This window comes from Rattus norvegicus, chromosome 18 (genome assembly GCF_036323735.1).
Source record: "Rattus norvegicus strain BN/NHsdMcwi chromosome 18, GRCr8, whole genome shotgun sequence".
Lineage (NCBI taxonomy): Eukaryota > Metazoa > Chordata > Mammalia > Rodentia > Muridae > Rattus > Rattus norvegicus.
Genome location: NC_086036.1, coordinates 60,023,730 through 60,047,632, shown reverse-complemented (window position 1 = coordinate 60,047,632; position 23,903 = coordinate 60,023,730). Strand labels below are relative to the sequence as shown.

Below are 23,903 nucleotides of genomic sequence, written 5' to 3'. Positions count from 1 at the left end.
CTCTAAATGGTAAAAATAAATTCAACTGGTGAAAATTTAGAAAATTATAGACTGGCATCAAAATTCTAGCATAAAGAGGTAGCCATTGTTAATTAACATGTTAGTATCTGACCTTTGAGATAAAAAGATTACCTAATACAAGGTGCTACAAGGTAGCTTAGCCATGAAAGGACTAAACCTGCTAGTTCTTTGGAGGACTTTGCTGTTGAGGAGGAACAACAATGACCACTGCAGAATGTTCTGGCTGTGCTTAGGCAAGGGCAATCAATGAAAAGTAATTTCTTCTAATTATGCAGTTAATGCAAAGATCAGGTTCTGAACTCCACCCTCTGTCTCCCCAGTTCAGCTCTGGACATATATGAAACACTTTCTGATGAAATAAATGCTGCTGCCCTGGACGATGTATTGCAGGAACCTTACTATATGACTCTAAGAAGAGACGCAGGCTACGTCTGAGTAACCATACAGTCAACAAACACTGCCTGCTCTGGATGAGTCAGAGCAAAGGACTCGGAGGAGTATGGGATATGGTTCTTCATCTCAAGGAACCAATGTACATCGAGTTGTAAAGTACAGAACAAAAACACAAAGCAAGAGGAGCCAAACGTTAATGAAGCAGAAAATGTAAAGAATATACTGAGCATGTGAACTTTTAGGACAGTACAAACAATTCTGCATCAGGATGAGGTAATGTATATGGAGAATGTAAGACTATTTGGGGCAGGAAGGGGGCTATAATTAGATACAAAGATGTAAATTGGAGTATTTTCTGGATGGATAGTGCCTCATGGTTGTATTTGTTTCTGAATTTGAAGTCTAAAGAACTATGTTAGTCTAGATAATCCAGGCCATGCTTTGATCATAAATGAACACCAATTGTCAGGGATTTTAAACAACAGAAGTAGACATGGCTCACCCAGGCATTGGCTGGGAATGAAAACTCATGGGTAGAGTTCCTGAGGATGACATTTTTTAGTGACATAGTCAAGAATATACTGACGTGCTTGCTGTCTACCTAGTAGGAACTTTGTCCCTAGCCACAGGGACTTGGCTAATTTCTTTCTGTCTCTCTCCCACCCAACTATGGCCTCCCATTGGGATTCCCACTCCAAGGATGCCTGATTTCTAGTTCTCAGCCAGACAGTCTGATGGCTGAATGTCTTCTTTAGATGGGGCTTTGCTTGTGTTTGAAGAGGTACACTATGTCAGAACTTACGCATATTGAAGAAGTCTTGTTATAAAACCAGTGTGGAGTCTGAGGTTGGAATCACTTAACTTTACACATGGGCAGGGAAGTTGATATGACCCTGAGAGTTGACCAGGGGAAGGACTCTGGGCTGAATATAGAAGAAAGGTCTATGTAAATAAATAGAAGAATGAAAACAAGGGGGTTTTCTCTGAAACAATTCTGGACTGTGTATGACACCCTCAGAAAAATGGCAGTGGGTTTGAATTGCTATAACAAAATACCATAGACTTGGTAGCTTATAAACAACAGAAATCTTGGTGATTGGGAAGTCTTAAGATCAGCGTTGGCAGGTTCAGTGTCTAGAGAGAGCACACTTGCTGGTTCACATCTGGTTCACATTAGTTATATCCTCATTCAATGGAAGGGACAAGACAGTTTCCAGGGGTCACCTTTAATAATCACTGTCAGGGTCTTGGCCTGATAGCCTAATCATTTCCAACAGCCCCATCTTCTAATCTCATTGGAGATTAGTTTCCAACATAGGAGTTGGAAGAAACACAAATATTCAGATACTGCAGATCATTCAGGAAAGTTATCAGAGAGCGAGTCCACCCATAAAGTGGAAAGAGTCTAGGTACCCACCAAGAAGACCTAGAGATTGACAAAGATGGGGTGAATGATAAATCCCTTGTCCCTAATTGTTGCTTCATGAGGCTCCATATAGTATCCAGATCAGTCCGACCTCTCTTCTGCTACACCAGAGGCTCTATGAACCTAATTCTTCCCGATACTCTTCTCTGGTTTGCTGGATCTGTCATGTGGAAGATCTCTTCTCTAAGAACGAGAAGGGAAAAGCCAGATAGCACTTTGGACATCCAGAGTGGGCAGGTATGTTATATGTGATATGATGTGTGTTCATTACATCTGGTTTCTTGCTTGAAAAGTAGGTCATTTTCTCACCCAGATCATCACATTGCATAGTCATTCTGGTCTGGACATATTTGATTGAAGAAATGTTCCTTACAGATATTCCATTTTGAAGAATTCAGTGTGCCTAAAGGAGGGCAGCAAGTTTTGTGCTCTATTTTCTATAGAACTCCAGCTTTCTCCCCTTTAAGTCATTCAATCAGCCCTCTTACTGGCTACACATGGTTGACTTCAGCACAGCCAATTTTCTTTTCTTTTTTTTTTTCTTGTTTTTCTTTTTCTTAGAATAATATCTCCAACTGAATTCCCACTTTTCTTCCCAATAGACTCTGTTTGCTGGTTAGGTCACAAGGTTTCAGGAAGCTAAATCAGATACATTAGTGTTTGTGACTAAAGTTGCTTAGATCTATATCTATCCGTGTTATCTGCTGCGAAGATGAGAATGAGTCTTAAATTGATCTTTAAGGTGTTGAACAAATGTGTCTACTGAAACATTTTAGACATTTCTTTTAAATTTATGGTTTCATGTCATAGGTTGGTCAACTTTCCTATTTTCTTCATCCATGTGTTTTGCTGATAAACACCGTGCATGGACCCCAAGCTAGAAAACTTACTCACACAGATCAATATCGCTGGTGCTGAACAGCTCTTTGATGTGGGAAATAAAGTCTTGTCTTCTAGGAATGCCTTTAGAATCTGTTGATTTTTGGTGGTGTGTGATTTGTTTCAGAGTCTGTTACAAGAACACCCATTTCCTGTCAACAGACAATGGAGAGCTCATAAGATCTAATTAATTTGAAGATAGAACTTTTGTCACTCAATAACACTGCTGTGTTTCTATAGAAAGATGTGTTTCTTTGAAGGGGCGTCTTACTTGGGGTTTCTACTGCGGTGAAGAGACACCATGACCAAGGCAACATTTAACTGGGGCTGGCTTACAGTTTCAGAGGTTCAGTCTGCTATTGTGGGAAGCATGGCATTGTGCAGGCCGACATGGTGCTGAAGGAGAGTTCTATGTTTTGATCTGAAGGCAGTAGAATGGAATTGGATTCTATACTGGGTGAGCTTAGGAAACCTCAAAGACCACCCTCACAGTGACACACTTCCTCTGACCAGGCCACACCTTCTCCAACAAGGCCACACCTTCTAATAGTGCTACTCTCCATGACCCAAGCATTCAAACACGGTTCTATGTGGGCCAAACATACTTAAACCATCACAGAGAGTTATTACAGAGCATATCAGAGCATATAATTTGATTGTATTCTGTGGCACTCTATGGGTTCTTGAATCATTTTGTTTGTATGTATGTATATATGTATGTATGTATATATTTATTTATTATAAATGAATGTTGGCAAGTAAATTGTAGCTCCTCAAAATATGTCTATCTGAAAACGCATAACGTGACCTTATTTATAATAAGAGTTGAGACAAAAGTACCCAGAGTAAGAACTTGAAAGGAGATGGTCCCAGGCTCATTTGGGCTCCAAGTTCAGTCTTTCTGTCTTTAGAGTAGAAGATGGAGGCAAAAATCTGCATTTACAAGTCAAGGAATACCCAGGGTTCTGGCATCTAAGGAGAAATGCATGCAACAATTATGTGTCAGAACTTTCAAAGGAATCGGCCTTGCTGAAACCTTGTCTCTACACATTTGTCCTCTAGAACTGTGTGTTATTTTAAGCCACCAACATTGTAGAAATTAATTATGACCACCGTCAGAAACGATCAAATTAAATATTTAACATAATAAAGGGGCTTCTTGTTACTTAAGGCAGAAGGTGCCAAATTACGACCCGACGGACTGAATCTAGTTGCTGTCTGATATTACAAATAAAGTTTTATTGGAAGAAAGCCACTGTCATTTGTATATATCATTCATTTGTTTATATCATTTGTGGCTTTTTTTTTGATGCCAATCTACTTTACTCATGAAAGAAACAATTGTTCGTTGGGGATTTTGTGCCAACTATTTTAGCAAGTCTTAATATCTGCCTCAAAAGATTTATGTTGCATTTTCAAATTTGGTTAAAACAGGTCTCTCCCATAGAACTGATGCTATGGAGTAAAACATTTCTGATCATATCCGAAACAACCAATCCGTACATTTTGTGGTGGTTCAATGTAGATCGTTGGGTACAACCTCCTCATTTTGACTTACTGGGACTTAATGTAAATTGGAAGCATTATTAGGTTGGTAGATTGAGTATGCAATAAACATGCTCTTAGAATAAAGGGAAGAACTATCTATCATTGTATTGAAGGACTGTCTTTCCCACATGATCTAGGTGCCTCTTATTTGATTAGTAATGAGAACACAAGCAGATGAGTTTTCCTTGAGTGTGTGAAGGTCTCCAGCTCCTAAAAGAGAGACATAGTGACTGAGTATACGACACATGCAAAAGCTTAGCTACTTACCTGCAAAGTATGAAATTTTACATATAATATACACTTTTAGATTATATATAAAGTATATAAAATTTTATACTACATATAAAATTCATCATTTTGCCATTAAGGACGTTATAGTCAATGACAATGTATGATTTTTCTCCTAACCTTTTTACAAGTTTTCTAGGAGAACATTTAGAAATTCGATCATTGAATCTCTATGTGAATATTTTTGCCTAGCTCTGGAAAAATGTGTGTGTGTGTGTGTGTGTGTGTGTGTGTGTGTGCACTCCTATGTTCATATATATAGGGGCATAAGTGTGCATGCTTATGGGTGTGTGCTTGACATATGTGTGCATGCGAAGACCAGATGTCAACCTCAGGTGCTGTCTACTTTGCTTTTGGACACAGGGTCTCTCATTGGCCTGGGGCTTGCCCATTTGGCGAGATTGGTTGGCCAGCAAGAACCAGCTATTCTTCCAGTTGCTGTCTCCTTACTGATGGGGTTATAGGTGCATGCTATCATGCCCAGATTTCTATTTTTTAAATTAATTAACTAATTTATTTATAATGTGTGTGTGTGTGTGTGTGTGTGTGTGTGTGTGTTGCCCACATGGAGATCACAGGACAGATTGCTGGAGAGTCGGTTCTCTCCTTCCACCATCTTGGGTTCTGGGAATTAAACTCTGGTCTTTGTGATTGTATGCAAAGCACTTTGCTAAGTTCCCTCCCCAGAACCTGAAAAAAAATTCTTCTCACAAAATTTGTTCAAAGTTCTTGAAATTTTACCCCAAAGAAACATAGAAAGATGCTCTCGGTGCAATTTTATAAAAATGAAAAGGCAGAAAAGACAGGGGGATATATGGTGCATAGTAAACACACACTCAGAAAAAGCAGGGGCAAGGGTTGGGGGCTCTGAAGATGTTCTGGTGCTCGGCTCCATTTTCTACTGTTTCATTAACGTTTCTGATCACTGTAAAATGAGTAAAGTGGATGCTCTCTTTCTTTAAATATTCTTAGCGGGAGTGGAGAGTTGAGTTGACAGAAAAGCACAGTTCTTTCCCCTTCTCTGAAAGCTGACCAAGTGCTTCAATTTTGGCTTCTTAGGGTAGCTCTTGGGGATAGTCAGAGCCCCCTGCCTTCGCCCCACCTCCCAGACCCGCCCCAAGTGAGTCAGGAGGAATTCACAGAAAACCTAAGTTCCTGGTGAGCTAGCTGCTGGAGAAGCCTGGTCTATAAGCTCACTGCGCTCACCAGAAGCCCACACTTAGAGTAGCCCCTCTGCAGCCGGCACTGGCACCAGCTGCCCGTTCTCTGCGACTGAGCCCAGCTACCATAGCAGCCCCAACACTTGTTTAGGCGGAAGCAGAAAGCCATACTTCTTTCCAGGTCTGGGAGCCATAGGGTCAGGTTGGTTCTTACATGAAGGGGATCTCTCTCTTTTTAAGTCCTCTTTGTCTCGATCAAGTGGTGGCAATGCCATTTTCTTAGGGAAAAAAATTCCATTAAAAAAATTTAATTTGTACTAATCAGCCCCAGGCAGAGAGTTTGCAATAAGCTTGATGTCAATTTCATGTTTCGCTGAAGTTCGTGAAATGTTCTGTTTTAGGATTGCCCCACTTCCCTTTCTCTCTCTCTCTCTCTCTCTCTCTCTCTCTCTCTATATATATATATATATATATATATATATATATATGTATATATATATATATGTGTGTGTGTGTGTGTGTGTGTGTGTGTATGTGTGTAGGGTGGGAGGAAAATCTTCAAATATGATTTTCAGAAAATAAAAACCTCGAGTAGTACATTTGGGCTCTAACATTTTTATTCTCTTTACTTGAATTAGTCCTTCCTCTCTGCTGCCTTCACATTTCTCCTCTCCTAAGACAGGGTCCCACTATGTATTCTAGGCCTACAATTTGCAACTCCCCTGCCTCTGCCTTCTGTGTGTTAGACCTGCAAAGCTTGTGTGGCTTCACCTGCATTTCTGGGATCCCCTGAGTCGTTCAGGATAAAACACACCCCTGTGATATGTTGAAACCTTTAGATTTCTTCAAGACAGGTATTGTAATTTTCCCAGTTTTGTAGCCCATTTCGTCTCTGCTACCTCCCTTCCTCTCTCCCTGCCTCCCTTCTTTCTTTCCTTAGTGATGCCTGAGACAGCACAGCCAGAGGAGAGCCAGGGCTTCTGGTGTCTCGGGTGCAGACACAAGAGGTAAGTAACAAAAGGGTTGAAATGGCACGTATCCTGTGTCACACACTCAGTCACCTACCTGTATGCTGTAGACAGGGCTTGCTGGCTTACTGGAATCTTTGCACTGCTTCTGGTACCAAGGGCATAGCATGCATTAGACGGGCTAACTTACCTGTAGGACCTTATGCTACAGAGCAAAGCACAGCTAAGCAATGGAGGTATCATTTCTAGTGATGAGAATCACAGGGGGAGAGAAATAACAGAGAGAGGAGAAGCTGGTGGTTGACAGCCAAGGTGGGGGTGCTATGAAGAGGGACCTAATGACAATTCTGGGAGTGAAAGGCACAGGCTGAGAGTCAGGTGCAGCGTGGACCAAGTCCTTAGAGTCTTTCTTCCTTCCTTCCTTTCTTCCTTCCTTCCTTCCTTCCTTCCTTTCTTTCTTTTTAAAGATTTATTTTATTTATAGATGGTTGTGAGCCACCATGTGGTTGCTGGGAATTGAACTTGAGACCTCTGGAAGAGCAGCCAGTGCTCTTAACCACTGAGCCATCTCTCCAGCCCCCCTTAGAGTCTTTCATTGGCACCCCTTTTCTCTCCTGTGTTTCCTTTCTTTCTTCTTTCCTCTTTGTCTCCCCCATCCTTCCTTCTCTTATCTTTATTTCTTCTTCCTTTCCTCCTCTCCTGGGATCGAACCCCAAATCTTGTGAATGCTCGTCACATCTGCCACTATAGAGGCCTTCTCATCCAATTCTTTCATGGTTGAAATGGATCTCATGTAGTGGAGAACGGCCCTAAAATCCTGAACTTCCTGCCAGGAAGCATTGGAATTTGTAGCCATCTACCACCATACCAGGGTCGCTCTACTCTGTCTGTTTGTCTGTCTGTCTGCCTCTGCATCTCTGTCTTTGTGTGTGTTTTCTGTCTCTCTGTCTGTCTCTATCTCTCTCTTTGTCTCTGTCTCTCTGTCTCTGTCTCTGACTCTGTCTCTCTCTACTTCTCTCTCTCCAGGTCACATATTAGCCAAAGTTAAGGCTGACCTTAACCTTCTGGTACTTTGCTTCCTCTAGATAACTGGGGTTATAGGTATGTGGCACCATAGTTAATTTATGTGATGCTTGAGATTGAACTCAGGGCTTTGTGCACAATAGGTAGTTTAATCTACCAACTGAACTCCACCTCCAGACTTGCGGATCACTCAACTATCGATTAAATAAAATGGTGCTTATAATTGTAATTGCCAGGAATAATATATTACTAGTAGTTATATCCTTCAAAGGTCTTATGGAAAAAGTGTATATGGGCATTTTTGGCATTTACCAATGGTTCATGGTTCTAGACAGCCAGGGCCAACTTGTGTAGACTTGTTCTGCAAGCTGCTAAGAGCTCTCACTGGGAATGGAGAGAGGAAGATGTGTACATGTTTTCCGTGTGATTTTGCTAGTGCTGTTCTATATGTGAGGCTCCTGAATGGGACAAAGACAGATGGCAACATCTTCCAATGCACAATAAAACAGTTTATTTAAAAACAATGCATCCAGTATTGCATTTGGCACACGAGGCAAAAAGGCAGGCACATCCATACTCAACAGGTACGTTTGGGAAGCTGTTGAAGCAAACGTTTGCATTTCTTTCACAAGCTAAAGTCACAACGAACATATGATTATCTCTGCGGAAGGTGATCACTCGTGTTCACATAGAAGGCGGGAGATATTTACACGGTGCTCAGCCCTGCAATGCTGGCTTCTTCTGGGCCTCTGTGGCCCTCACACTCTAGAACCTTCTTTCCAAGAACAGCTAAGGCTGCCTCTCACAAGACAGATGTGACTCTGATTGGTAAAGATTTCCTCCTCCTCCTCCTCCTCCTCCTCCTCCTCTTCCTCCTCTTCTGCTTCTTCTTCTTCTCCTCTTCCTCCTGAAGACCACAAAATGTCCAATGTGTTTGAGGGGGTAAAGCCTTTGCACGTACAATGGCATTCCCCAAAATGAATGCATCAATGAGGGTGGGGGAAGGGGCACCATCATAAGAGGCATTGTTGTCACCTGACGTGTTTGGTCATCCTGCTCATCCCTTTGATAACTACCACTCACCATTCCTTCATGTGTTAACCTTGTATTTCATCATTACAATACAAAGGGGTCTGTTCTGCATCATCCTAACCCATTCTTAAAAATGGTACCGAAATCGAAGGTGAAAACTAAGTTATGTGTGAGGAACTCTCCCATGGTCGGTCTTCACTTCTAACTTACGCTTTTTTTTTTTTTTACAGTGGATTGTCCAGATGTCTAAGCAGAGCATGGAATCTGTGGTTTCCATTCTAGCTAGGCAGAGATGTCACTTCTGAATCTCAACACTGAGGTTGCTGTGACAGAAACGGTCTAGACACACAAAGCCTTGCTGTGGCATTAAATCACCAGCTCATCTAAAAGGCATTCTTGCCCTGTGATGCTTCAATGTTTGTCCAAGGTCAGGGATTCTCAACCTGTGGGTCACGACCCTTTTTGTGGGGGATCAACTGTCCCTTTCGCAGGGGTCCCATATCAGCTACTCTGCATATCAGTTATGTATATCACAACTTGTAACAGTAGCAAAATGACAGTTATGAAGTAGCAACAAAATTATTTTATAGTTGGGGGGGCTTCACCACATCATGAAGAACTGTTTTAAAGGGTTGCAGCATTAGGAAGGGTGGGAACCACGTCCTAGGTCTGGGAAGGTTTCAGTGTCAGTTACTGATGCTTGGTGATCACATCTCAGCTGGTCATAAATCTGCTGGAGCTCTAGGGGCAGAACTGAGTTCATATAGACATGTGAGACTGTGTTTGTGAAATGTGGCTTAACAGCATTTCTAACGTGAGGTCAAATATTCCAGTTCTACAAAAAACTACAAACCAGTTGCAAGTGCCTCAATGATTTTATCCGTTTTTGTGCAAACCTCTCTCCTATTGTCTATCAACTTTTCTTCCCCGCCGTCCTATCTAGCAAGGGAAAGGCAGGATCACATTAAATATGTCCATAGTAAAATTGAGTTTCTCTATCACCTCCCTTGTGATGGACTTCTCTGGTCAGAAAATGAGACAGGCCAAGCACATTCATTATGCCAACATGGGAGTTGTTGAGAGGACTGAAAATCCCCGAACACATACCCAACTCATTTGAATCAAATTGTGGTTTGCTGGGTATAAAGAAGCAAGCTCATTTCAATGACAACTAAGAAAAACAGAAAACAGTGCCCGGAGTAGGGGCACACACCTTTAATTCCAGCATCCACAGAGGCAGGTGGACCTCCATGAGTTAGAGGACAACCTCATGTCTATATAGCAACTCTCAGGCTAGTCAGAGCTACACAATGAGACCCTGTCTCAAAAAATAACAAACAGATAGAACTCCCAGAATGCAGAGTGTACTTTAGCCTTTTAAACACAATGTCCAGCATGAATTCCGAACATCTACTGCACAGAAGTGACTACAGGAATGGCTGGGTACTTTATTATGTGAGGAAAGTAGATTTGGTCCTTTGTGATTTACCTTTGATTCACTCCATGAAGAATGTGGCCTTTCACCATCTGAGGAATTAGGCACATTTTCTCCCATCATTGCCTTTCAAAGGATTTTACTGAACCCACCCAAGAATGACTTCCACCAGAAAAGTCGCTTACTTTGCAAGCCAAGCTTAGTCGGTGGTGTCTCATCACTGTGTTAGATGTATACATCCTCAGTAGGGAGAGCATCCCCGCTCCAGTGCCGAGCACCACCAACATGTTGCTTGGTAGGATTTTTTTTTTCCAGAGGCCAGACATAGCTAGCTAAGCTGGGAGGAGAGCAATGCACGGCACCTTGCTCTTCCAATTTTGTTCACTCAGCCTCTGAAGCTGTCCAGAGGTCTTCAACGCAGAGATTGATGGCTTTGAATTGCTATGACTTCATCTTTGAGAAGTGCTTACTTACGAAAGCTTCAGACACAAGGCTGAGCATCCTCCTTCAGTGTAGTGTGGACTTCCGGCCACGGAGCAACCGATTGGTGCGGTGTAGACTTGGGGCCGTGGGGTTTTTGCAGGTGAATGGAACCAGGTAAGCCAAACAGTGTTTTGTTTGCCTGCTTCTTTACAGCTTGATGAGTGCCAGTGAATTTTGTGTTGTCAGAAGGATAAAAGGCGGGCAAGCCAAAACTCATCCAAATGTGATTGCTACCTCCCTATTAAACTAGAGAATGTTCACCTGGAAGGTCATTCCTTGACATTAGGAGAGCTCTGGCTGACAATCTCCCATGTTGAGGACCCGTTGAGAGACTCCCATCAACTAAGAATAGTTGGATACCTTAGGGCTTTCATCTAAAGGGCATAACGACATATTCTTTTTCTAGGAAGTAGTGAAACTAACCAAGGTAGATTTTCTGTTCTGTTGAACAGGGATGTTTGAACATCCCCCAAAGCCACTCCTACCAGCTTTTGTCTGGCACTTGCTGATGCAGAATTGTTCAGGCAGTGCTACACTAGAACCAGCTCATATGTCAAAGCCAAGGCAGTACTGACTCTTGGGAACCTTGGCACATTTGAGCTGGCCGATGTTATGTTAGTAGCTTGAAGTTGGCTTTGATTGGGTTATGACTACATGGAAACATATAAATGCTAGTTTACCAGAGCAGCCATTAAATGTCTAGCTGCACAGCAGAGATAAAACTCTCAACCCCACAGAAAGAAGTCCAAGGTGGCCTCTGGGTGTCTGTGATGAGCACGAGCTTTGCATGTGCAGGGTAAAGATAAAACAAATGGCTTGGAACTTCCTGAGGAAGGTAGCACCTTACCCAGCATGGGCTGGGACAAGACAGCTAGTAATAATTGACCCCCTGCTTACGTACAGTGGCCTTAGAGTTTAGCTCTATGGATTTCTTTTTGGGGGACTGATTTCATTTTAGCTCACATATCACAACGTTAGAGCATTCCTCCGTTTGACGCATTCATTGTTCAGAGGTTGAGAAACCAGACCACCTGAGGAATATTTTAGCCACTGGGGATGAATCCCAAATTGAATCTGAATGAATCATTTAAGTTCTCTGCTTCTTGGTTTATCCATTTATAAAGACGAATGACCTGGGCTTTGCCTCTTTGTTTGAAACAGACAATGAGATATAAAGAACTAGGCTCAGAGTAAAGTGCACAAAGCGATGCTTCTTGCTTCGTCTGCTGGCTCATATCGGTCCTGACTACACTGGCAAATTACGACTGTGCACTTAAAAATCAGCAGATGGTCAGTTTGGCCAGAAGTCGGCAGGCTGAGTCCCTAATACTGTGTATGTATTGTCAGTGCTGTAATAACTTCAAGGGATCTTTGATACAAAGCATGTGAAGAATGCTCTGGTCAAAGCCGTATAGATAGAGTTGACTGTGAAATATGCTATTAGCTTTCATATGCCACATCAGGACCGATTAGGGATCCTTTCAGGTTGGGCTTATCTCAGGATATGACGACTCAATGATGTGGACTGAGGAGCAAGAATTCTATCTCAAAGTGTTCCTCATCATGGCGTTCTTGTACATCGCTGTTGATACATTCTTGGTATCTACCAGGTCCTAATCCCAGCATCCCCACTGAAACCGGAGTCGGCGACCCGGCATCAGGCTCCTTACAGATTCTACAAACAGTAAGAGAATGAACTTCGTTGAGGATTAAAACATCTATTCAACCACACATGTCTTTAACAAATCATTACAATAAAAATAAGTGCTGAGCAATATCACATAACCAATAATAACATTCGAAAACACTTCCCACTTGAAGTATTATATTGATGTGGCAAAGCAGTCAGAGTGTGAGAGAGGCAGGGTTAGTCATTTTGGTCCTTGGTATCAATTCATTGGTGGCCGTGGTTAAATGATCCACGGATTAAGTGGCTTAGACAGACCGGTGAGATGCCCTTGATTCCCGGCACCCATGCTGTTCCATTAGAGCTCTTCAGTCACACATACACAGTCCCGACTCTGGTCCCAAGGTCAGTTATACACGGTTGAGAAGTAGTAGAAGCTAAGCAAATGTTTGTCTGATACGCTCAAACAGTTAGGAGAAGGGAGGCTTAAGGACCCAGGACTGCACAGAAAAGGTCTCAGAATGTCATTTGAAAGGACTGAGGAACCACCAAAGTTTCCCACTACTCTTTGTACAGTCTCAGCGAGGTGACCTAATAACCCAAAGCCTGTGGTGGAGATTACTTACAAGATGGAAAACAGTTCTTACCTCAGGGAGCCCCAGCTGAACGTTTTATGTACAAGAAGTACATAACCACGTTTAGCCTTCAACTTCTAAATCATGCACATGTGATTTTATTGAGATGAATATATTATCAGGTACAATTTTATCTGTCAGCCATGTACCATCAATAACAGAACTGGGATTTATCAGACAATGATTTAACTAAAGGTTTCTCATTTGAGGGGAGAGCAGGTGGTTTTCAGCAGGCTGCTGTGTGTGCTGGGTAAGTTTCTCCTCTACTGCTGTGTACCCAGGCGAGCGCATTTAGTAATCTTTTCCCTTCTTCCCTTATGACCCCTCTCCATTATGCACATACTCCAAACATTCCAGATTTAAGTTGTTTTTCTTTGATCTTATCTTTGATACTGAAAAGATTAATACACCAAATTGTAATTTCAATAATTATCTATGTAAAATCTGGGAAAAGATTGCTTAGTCTCTCTGCATCTCAATTTTAAAATTTTTGAAGTCAAGGTGGGCTAGAAAACTGAACGACTCCTCCCTTTCCGTTGTTCCTGCTTCTCTGGGGCCCACGAGCTATTGTCTGAGCATTTGGGGCCTTGCCTGAAGTTAGAAAGCATAAACTTATATTCACTCAAGTCCTTGCAACATTAGCTTTGTCTGGGCGCTCACATTCATCAGCACTGACAGCCGAGGTTGGTACCAGGAGGCTAGGTGAGTGAATGGAGTCTTCCTTTGTACTTCCTTGCCATCACCCATGTCTGATATTCAGGTTGGAGACAGATGGTACAGTGGTCCTATTCAGCATTGGTAGACATAAGTACTACTAAACAGACTGCATTTTTATAATGGCTAAAATTACTTACCACAAGAAGACAGTCTGGGAATGTAGGTTAATGGTAGCATATTTGTCTATCATGTGCAAGGTCTTGGGTTGGATCTCCTGCTCCATAGACTCACACACGAACCCCAAATTTCTGGGTGTGGGGGGAAGTCATGATGAGCACCTTTTGACTCATGCTGCCAGGAGTTTGTAAATTTCCTTTTCTTTTCTGCCAAGTAGTTGGTTATTTTCAGACATTCTTAGGAGCATTATGGTGAAATTTATTCACATAGCTCATGGTGTACTCTGTTCTAGGTAGCCAAAAATGAATACGTTTCTAATAAAAGAATACTAACCAGATCCAACCGAGTGGAGCCAACGTAGAAGGGCAGGGTATGAGCATGTAGCTACATAAGCAGGAAGCTCAATGATCCCTCTGCTCTGTCCACTGCACTTGAGCCTACAAGCCTGGGGTTGTTGGGGAGCCAACAAGCTCTGGCTGCCTTTCTAATAAGAAAACCTTCCTATCATGAAAGCAGTTACATTGGTTTCCACATTGAAGTAGTCTTGAGAAACAGAAAAGAAAAACTGTAGGGTCAGCTGGTGGCTGCATTTTTAAACCATCGGAGTAGCAGGTCCAGGATACAACTGAGGTAAAAATATCCATAAAGAAACCAGAGCCAAAACCACCACAGCATTCTGATAAGATCAAATTTAAATAGACTATCTTGGATTAATTAACTAGCATTGGGGATCTTCTAGTCTTTGAGTATTTTATCTTGCTTAGCGAAAAGAGTTCAAGTTTATATTTAGTAAGTCCTGATGGGTACGCTGAAATTAAAGCTCTGGAGGCAGAACCTGGCCTGGATAATCTTAGCATTAATATCCCTTAGCTGCAATCAAATGAACTAAGGGTTTAGGAGTAGCCGGGCCTTTCAATCCTGATGACAACTGCTGCAATTCTGCCACTCTCCAGGACCCACCCCCATCTGGAGAGCAGTGGCTTGGTGCCCTGCGCTCTTTAAAGTAACAGGGCACTGTCAAGGTATGGTTTAAAGTGACAGGGCAGAGCTTTGTATATTTTTCATACCCATGAAATTGTCCTTGAATTCCAAAGTGTTTTAAGAATGCCTTATAATTTTAATTTTCTTACCATTCTGGGCATAGCTAATGCGTCTTAATTTTGAGATATTCACTCCGATTTCCTCTCTGAATGACTGACATTCACAAGGGGTTAAAAGGTGCCACAGTTGGTATTGTGTTAGGATCTGAATGGTTTTCTTTCACTAGATTATATCTGGGGCTGAATTAGCTCCTTGAAAAGGACAGCACAGCCCCAGGACCAGGTGGCACACAAGTATAAGAATGGTGTGTCTCCTTACTCCACTTCTTTTTAAGAATGATGGGTTTTGGTTTGTTTTTTTTTTTTTCCCCAAGAGGGAGAGTATACTGATGACTGAACTCTAGCAAGGTTTTAAAAAAAAATATTTACAACACTGTAAGCAGTCTAGATGAAATTTCTGGAAGAGAACAAGCTACCCCACTACAACATATAGCAAATGTGCTCCACAGGCACTCGTAAAGAGGAAAGAAAGTCTTATTAAAATTTAACATCAACTTGGCCAGACTTGGGGTTGAATTGGAAGAGCAAAGTGCTGCTCAATGTAAAAGCCCGGGGATGGGAGAGATGTGATTTCTACTGATACAGTCAGAACAATGAGAACAATGGCCAACTGATCTCAAATTCCAAAGCTTATTTAGGACCAAGTCTTGCCACTGCATAATGGCTTTTCTTTTTGAAATGCTCAATGTATAGCCACACAGACTTGGAAACAGAGGATAGTATCTTCAACTGTCTCAAAGCAAGCAAGCAACATCTAGATGCTTGTTGGTGGGGATGTCACAGAAAGGATCTGACATGACTAATGCTAACATGGCTCACACAGGGACCAGTCTGACAAAAGCTCTAGTTTGTCTTCCACACCAACTCTTGTGCTTCTTCTCCAATGGCCGCAACTCTTTATAGAGTATACAACCTGAAAACACTCTCCTTCCTCTTTCTTCATAGTCTCCAGGTTTTTTTGAATTAACTCAATTGTTCTGACAGAGCGCCCAGCCTAGCACTTGAACTGAAATTGTTGAAGGCCTAAGCTAGAAAGCCCTTGTAGGATCTGTCACCACCACACTCATGCTAACAGACGCAAAGCTACCCACACTGCAGGCTTTCTTTGTGACAGAGAAAGAGACACTGTGGCATATGCCACAGTCTACCACATGTCTACCCAAAAAGACCACCATGCTGTAGAATAACAGTATGGACAAGTAAGGACTTGAGACATTTCCTATAGAGTTCTTCCGGGGAAAGTCACTAAGATATGCTAAGTTTGTCATGAAACATCCAAGTTATCCAGAGCCTTGAACACATCAGGTACAGATGCAAACACATACGAGCAAAGCTAATCCAGAAGTAGTCCTAGCAAATTATTAAACTCAATGGTAGTCGGGCAACCTGAAGAGTGTGTGTTGTGTGTGTGTGTGTGTGTGTGTGTGTGTGTGTGTGTGTGTGTGTGTGTGAGAGAGAGAGAGAGAGAGAGAGAGAGAGAGAGAGAGAGAAAGAGAAAGAGAAAGAATATGCAACCTGCAAAACCAGTTTGTTTTTGTTTTTTGAAGATTCTGATCCCCTGGCAAAAGAGGTCCTGCTGAAGCTGGTCAGAGCTCTCTGGTTATGAGGACTGTATCAAAGGAGGACTGAGGAGATGACAGCCATGGTCCTCATTCACACGGGAGTCAGTTTATTATTAAAATACAAGCTTGGAACTATTTCAAGCTATTCTCTGTGCAGCATACTTCCAAATGCAATATAACCTTTCCCAGTCAAGTCTAAAAGACACGGCTTCAATGCACCTGTCCTAAGTCTGTTCGGACCATTCAAAGAGCAGTGCAAAAGAGGAAGAGAAGATATCTTTCCTTGTAAGTGGCAGACAGGCTTTGCCAGATTGTCTATGGGTTCTGTTCTGGAGACTATTCAATTTGGTTTGGGGGCACTTTTTAAACAGCCATTGGCACTTTCCATTTGGAGTTCTTAGGCACAGTGTGACAGAGTGAGCTTTGTGAGCCCTTCCCCATGCATTCGATAGAGCAGCTGAAACTCAGCAGGCAGCTGGTGAGACTCCTGCCACTTGGTGGTAAATTTGGTTCCTTTTTTGTCATAGTAGTGGTAGGGCAGATCCTCCCTGGTGTTGGGGTCAAATCCGAAAGGCCAGAAACCGTACAAGTGGATCTCTTCACATATTGCAGATGCAAGGGTGTACATAAGGATACCTGTGCTCAGTCGTTTGGGTGACAAGTGTTTGTTTTTCCAGTACCTGCAGAACAATAAGTATAGGTACATTCAGCGGCTGGCACTGAAGGTTTCAGTCAGATAAGTCAGTAGGCGGGGCTAGGAGCTAGATTTTTCTAGACCGGTTGGGTTTCATGGATACACCGTTTGGGTGTATCTACATATACTTCCCAGCCCCAGTACAGGGGCCTGTTCCCTTCTGGATGAGATTTAAAATGCCATTAAAAAAATGAATAAAAAGGGAGCAGAATGGAGAAAAACAATGGGGTCAAAGATTTGGAATAAGTTGGTAAATGACCTGGGTTTGAGCTCTGGTGACTTTCATGTTCCATAGTGACTTTGGACAACTAGTACACTCCACTCTTTGTATCCCGTTGTCAAACTTTGGGGTTCAGTTCTATTATCTCTTACACTCTTGGGAGTGGTATCAGTCTGCATAATTATTCATTGCACCCATTTTCTCGCAGTAAAAGTCGCAGTTTGGACTACATATAATACAAGTGCCCTTCCTTTTGGAGACACACCGATTTACTACACTGCGAGTTCTCTTTCGGTGGAAGCTCAACTAAACAGATCTTAAATTTGGAAGATTTTAGGAAACAACAGGAAGGGAATATCTATTACAGCATGCATTCCTTGTCTCCAGGCCTTCCAGAACCCACCTGAACTTGTAATAAGATCTGTGGTCTGCAGTGATGCCTGGATTCCTTACACAGGAGGGCACGGGAGCTGAGGCAGTGCTCAATTAATCTTGCCTTTAAAAATGCCCTGGGTGGGGGGGGGGGTTGGGGATTTAGCTCAGCGGTAGAGCGGTTGCCTAGTGAGTGCAAGGCCCTGGGTTCGGTCCCCAGCTCCGAAAAAAAGAAAAAAAAATGCCCTGGATGGTTGCCTCACTTCTGGCTGCATATTTGAACCATATAAGGGGTTACTAAAGACACCAAGTGCTTGCTTGATCCTGGCCTCCCTCACCACATTAGACTCGAGGCCAGCCCAGGTAGTATTACTTCAGAACTCTGATTCTTATAAACAATCAGAACCGAAAGTTACCGGGCCAGATGGAAATGTTGCACCTCCGGCCAGTTTCCTTATCAAACCATGAGGGACAACAATGAGCTCTTTGAATACACAAACATTTAATTACAAAAGCAGATTATGCCGTTTAAGATTTATCTAGGTGGGTCTCTAATCCGGAAACTCTACAAACACCTGAACATCCGACAAAAAGGATATTCTTAAAGTCAGTAGTAATTTCTTTCTTTTTTAAATTACAATTTTTTTTTAAAAAAATAGGCTTTGTGTGGTTTAGTCACTGGGTGTTGCCAGGATCTACCCATTGGCACAAGGGAAAGTCTTGGTTGGTGGTAATTTCTATGGCTGCTCATGGAGAAGGGGACAGGAAATAAAAAGAAGAGTGAGGAATAGTCTTTTCATCTCGCACTTGGTTACCAACTAGGGGTAAACTGAAGTTTTTAACTAGCATAATTCATTCATTCATTAAAAAGATAAGAGTTCGTCCTCAAGAACTAAACCAACCACAACAGCATGGATGGCTCCCAGGCCCCAGAGATTACAATATTGACTTGCCATCTGGTGGGGGGGTACGAGTGAGATTTAATAAAATATACACACCTGTTGACATGTTGCATGATATTTCCAGGCCAAGCCAACTGGACCTTTAACTGACCTCTGTGCTCAACGAAAAAATCCACTAAGGTTCTGGTTACAGTCGCAGAAGTGTGGAAGAAAAATGCGGGGATCCAGAGAATGGCCCCGTCGAGCTTTTTTAAACTGAGGAAGAAGTTGTTACGGTCCTGGATGGTTAAAAGGTTGTTGTAATATTTTTCCAAGATGCTAGGATTGAAAGTTGTGAGGTTGGTTTTCTTCCCAACATCTTTGTGGAAAGCCTCTGTCGGGGCAAAATTGCACCGAAAAACAAAATCCGATTTATCTATTTCTTGTCCACACTGACTCCCTGTCAAGATTCCACTGTTTCCGACCACAGCACAAATGTTATAACGCTTATTCAGAATGGGCGACACATCTGGGAGCAGGGACCGGAAGTTATTGCTAATAGAGAAAACATATTTATGGCTGGAATAATCGTAATGTATCAGTTGTCCGATCCGAACACTATTCTTGGTTAAAGAAAAATTTTTTATTACATCGACATGCTGAAGAATTTCTTGCCTAAAATAAGAAAAGATTCATTAAATACATTCTATTCCAAAGAACCAAGTTTCTATCTTATGCTTCCATTTAACTCAGACCAGAATATTAAGCACATTCAATTCAAGTAAAGAGTATGGATTCGTATTTGCAAGCTCCAAAGGGAAGCCTGTTTTATAACGTACAGGCACAGCAACATAGCTCAGTCAGGTTCTGAAGGTAACCTTTGGATGCAAGGAAATTCAGTGTACAATTTTACCAACTATTTCTTGGTGTTCTGGTCTACCCAAAGAGTGCATTTGACTAAGGAGGAGGCAGATGTCAAACAGTGTTAGAAAACACAGGGAGACGATTTACACAGGCCCCAGAGAGCTCACATTAATGTATCAACGTTGGTGACTTAAGAGTTTGTAACTAGGGGCTACTTGTTTGCTATTGGTCTGTACGGCTCAACTAATAGCAAATACTACGGGTGTCTAAATAAAGCTAAACAGATATGGATCATAGTTCAGCACTCTATTATTAAAATATGAAAATAGGAAGAGTAGTGGGCATGGCTAAATACTTCATAGAAATGAGACGATAATCTCATTGACCTTTGCTAAATAATGAAACAGACATTTTCCTCTGTGTGATTCTATGGAATCACAATTTAGCAGGATATAGGTAAGGAAGGCTTCAGGGGAAACAAAGGTAATAAGAGAAAAGTGATACTTAGAATTGACTTCAGCTTGATTTCATATTGGGCTTTCTGTGAAATTATCTCCTCTTAAAATCTCAGGTACATAAAAATAGCTTAAGAGACAGGTAGCTTACAATTTTGTTCCCCACTGACAAGGAGGAAAATTGGAACCCCCATGCCTTCTGTTTAAATAACAGCAGGGTGAAAAGAGCTATCATCAAATTCTAGGGCAATGTGAGCTTTCAGGCACCAGGGTAATTCTTGGAGTTGCTAAAAAGCAACTTAAGACAATATCGTTAAAATTAATTAAAGGTTTCCTAAGAAATGGATAGAAAGGCAGGGAGCTTTGGAAAGAGAGTGTTCTTTTGATTGATGCTAGGGATACTTGGCCCGGTGTAGAAAAACACTGTAATCAAGTTAGAGATGTATTTGGTGTGTTTGGGGGATTGGTGTAAGGTGTTCTACCTTGGAAACTGTACTGTCTGCAAAATTAAATTTAGATGGAAATCCCAAAGGCTAACATTGAAAAGCACCTCCATGGTTTAGAATTAACCACCACAAAATAGTTTATAATTAAGCATAAATACTTTAAAAACTGTAACCATAATCCTATGATTATACCATTTAAAAAAAAAACTCACACAATTTTCTCATGCCATGGGTTTCTTTTCATTCTGCCAGTAGAATTTATATATATATATATATATATATATATATATATATATATATATATATATATATAGTACAGTGACAATAAATGCGATAAATGCCAGGGCAAAGCCACATATCACTTCCTAGTTTGTAAAATAAGCACCCACAGCCCTAATGAACACACTAGATGGTTCACATCACATTTAGTGCCATAGCCATCCCACTGGGTGGGGGGTGCCTATGGTTCTGAGACCAAAAATCACTGAGACTTGATTTCTTTCTTCCTCTGCCTAAGACAAGATGAAACAATAAAGAAAAGCCTTCTCCGTGGATAAGGACAGGCTACCACAATCAATAAGAACAAAGTTAGTTCTATAATAAGTTAAAAGCTGCAAAAGCTTCATGAAAACAAACAGGCAGAGCCAAAACAAAGTCAGGTTTACGTACATATATTTGGGCCCGCGTCTCCACTAGTGAGTGATGTGGTAAGGGTGTGTTTCAGTAAGATTGTGTAATCAGACCATAAAGAGATCATCTGCTTGCAATGAATGAAACCTCTTATTTTTAATAGACACAGCTTTGGTGCAACCAGACATCATGGTGCTCAGTCAAGGCCAAATTAAGAAGGTATTGGCCAACCTGATTGTTCCTTTTTAGAGGGTACTACAAATATTTAAGAGGGATGGCTGCGCATCACCTCCTCTTGCATTTAGGCTAGGAAGACAAAGCCCCCACACTCTCAGGTGGGGTGAGATGAATTGTAGCTTTGTGTGTGTGGTACTGGTTTTGGATTTGTTTTCATACTGTTTGTTTTACTGAGTTTCAAAATTAAAAGGAAAAAGAAACAACAACAACCACCAAAACCTCTTTTCCTATCCTACCTTTGATGTAAAAACGCTGTCCGATTAAATGTCCATTTAGAAGGTTTCTCTTGGAGTTCATGGGTGAGAGAATTCGTAATGGGCACAAATGACGGGTCTAGAAACTTCAGTGCAAACTGTGACCTGAAAGGAGCATGAGTTTAGATAGGTGCTGGCCTCAGGGAGGGGAACCCAGAGTGTGACAGCTCCAGCATCAACCGGAAGGGGCAGCTGGCACAAGAGCAAGCCCACCCCACAGCCCCTCTCTTTTGGCACATTCTCTGCTCCTACAGAAGCCAGGAAGAAAGGAAGAAAAGGGGAAACTCTTCCCCATTGTCTAGCCCTCCGGGTGCAGGTGAGACCATAAGAAAGATGGCGGTCACTCAGACAGCAAGGGTCGGAGCCCAGCCCAGGGCTGCAGTCCACGGCTCAGCGGGACTACGAGTCAGCACCGCGGACAGCAGCCTCCGACCGGACCCTGCCACTCCCGGGCTCGGAGAATTGATTTTTGGTGAAAGGGCAGAGGAAATTCGAGACTCAGGCGAAAGGGGTGGGGGTTGGGGGGCTCCAGCCTTAACCTTTTCCTTCCCACGCCCAAGTCTGATTTCACCCTCAGCCTTTAGCTGGAGACTCCCAGAGGCTGCCTGCAGCCGGGCTCTTCTGTCCAGGCCCAACATCTTCAGGTTGCACATCTCTGGCCCAGCTTGGCCCACAGGGTGCGGCTTGTGGTTGCCACCCGCCCATCGGAAGGCGGTGCGGGGAGAGCGCCTTGCGGGCACAGGTAGGGGTGGGGCTCCGGATGAGCTGTGCGGAGCTGCGCCCCGCGGTGACTTCGACCCGGGCAGGGTGGGCGGCCCTCAGCAGAAGGCTTGTTTCCCGCAGGGGCTGAGGAATTGCAGAAATCTAGGAAAGGAGGGGGCGGGTGGCAGCGGGGGAAGGGTCGAGGAAGAACCCCCTAGGGGCTTCAAGAGAATAAACCTGCGCATCATTAGATGAGAAAGAGGGGGAGGGATGGGGTGCGAGTGTAGTCGGCGCCTGCGCCATTAGATCGCCCCGCCAGGCCTGCGGAGTCCGCCGCTGGTGCTCGGCCAGATCGCTCACCTCAAACCTTGCCCATCTCCGGGTTCAACACCCCCACTCCCGCTGTCCAAACACCGCCTGTCGCTCAACCACCAACACCCCAGTTTTGAAACGGGGGAGGGGACGCAGAGGAAGAATGGGAGAAATTCAATCACATCGATTAGGACAAAGGCTTTTAGGGGCTTTGGGATAAAAAATATATATATAAAGTGCAGAAACAGAAGGAGGAATGAAAGGACCACGCAGTTACCGAGGAGCCCAAACACTCTTCTCTGACGGTTCCCCAACACACCAATCGACCCGAGATACCCGAGGGCGCTCCAGCAGAGGCCCACACTCACCGGAATCCCGCGTGGAACATGTACATTCGGGGCGCCCCCGGGCTGGCGTACTTGGGAGTGGTGAAGATGTTCTCCTTTTTCAGGGACACGTAGCTGATAAGCGATAAAATCAGCAGGGCCACGCTGAGCATGACCAGCCCTAGTATACTGGCGACTCGGGCCATTTTGCAATTTCTCATTCCGGGCTAGGCTGGGTTCAGGGAAACCGGGGAAATCGGTCCATTGAGCGGCCAGCAGCCTGCTGGCGTGTGAGTGTGTTGTGTGCGTGCGTGTGTGCTCGCGGGCGCGTGTGAGTGTGTGTGGCGGGGGAGGGGGGACCCAGGCAATTGAGTCGCAGAGGGCCTGGGGGTGGAGAACGACCTGGAGCCCCGGGAGAAGTCGGAGCCGCCCCCTACCCCACCCCGGGGCAGGGTTGAGCCTGGCCCGGAGCTGAGCAGGAAGATGGAGGGTCTGCGCGGCGGCGTGGCGGGCGATGGAGTACACCGAGCAGTGCGTCTCCGGCTGCCGGCTCAGGCTCCCCCGCGCGTTTCCAGCGAGGTTGCCATCTCCACCGCCGCCTGAAAGATAAATGTGATTGGAATAGTGTTACAGTTCGATCTAAGCACAGGATTTAATTAATGAACTCTAATCTCCTAAATAACCAAGGGGAGGGATGAGGAGGAGGGAGGGCAGGAGGGGAAGCGGCTTGGGGGTGGGGTGGGGGTGGGACGGGAAATAGGCCCACTCCAATGGCCTCCAGGACCCGCTAAGGGTACAGCTGGGTAGGAGGCTGTTGGGAGACAGATGCCCAAACTTAGTTTAATGAACCATTCATTACTTTATAAAATACATCACGAAATAGAAGGATAAACAACCCGATTTGCTACTGTGGAGGATAAACACCGGCTGGGTACTTCTCAGAGATGCAAAGAGAAGGGTTTTTTTTTTTTTTTTTTTTTTGTTAGGAAGGCAAACGTTTAAAAGCTTTCTCATCTCCATCAGGCATCACCTGCTGCAGCCTTTCTGCAAGGAAGATCTAAACAGCAGCTGGGCTAGCCTGCCTTGGGAACACTAA

At 43.3% G+C, this 23,903-nt stretch overlaps 1 protein-coding gene across 1 annotated transcript; it reads right to left on the bottom strand.

Annotated features, from left to right (window-relative positions):
• Nucleotides 1-16,582: 16,582 nt before the first annotated feature.
• On the bottom strand, nucleotides 16,583-23,078 carry St8sia3 (ST8 alpha-N-acetyl-neuraminide alpha-2,8-sialyltransferase 3). Its single transcript, NM_013029.2, has 4 exons — nucleotides 22,850-23,078; nucleotides 21,450-21,572; nucleotides 18,699-19,256; nucleotides 16,583-17,094 (listed from the first exon to the last, which is right to left on the bottom strand). Exons 1-4 carry the CDS (start codon nucleotides 23,026-23,028, stop codon nucleotides 16,812-16,814), a joined length of 1,143 nt encoding a protein of 380 aa, NP_037161.2. The 5' UTR covers nucleotides 23,029-23,078; the 3' UTR covers nucleotides 16,583-16,811.
• Nucleotides 23,079-23,903: the final 825 nt, after the last annotated feature.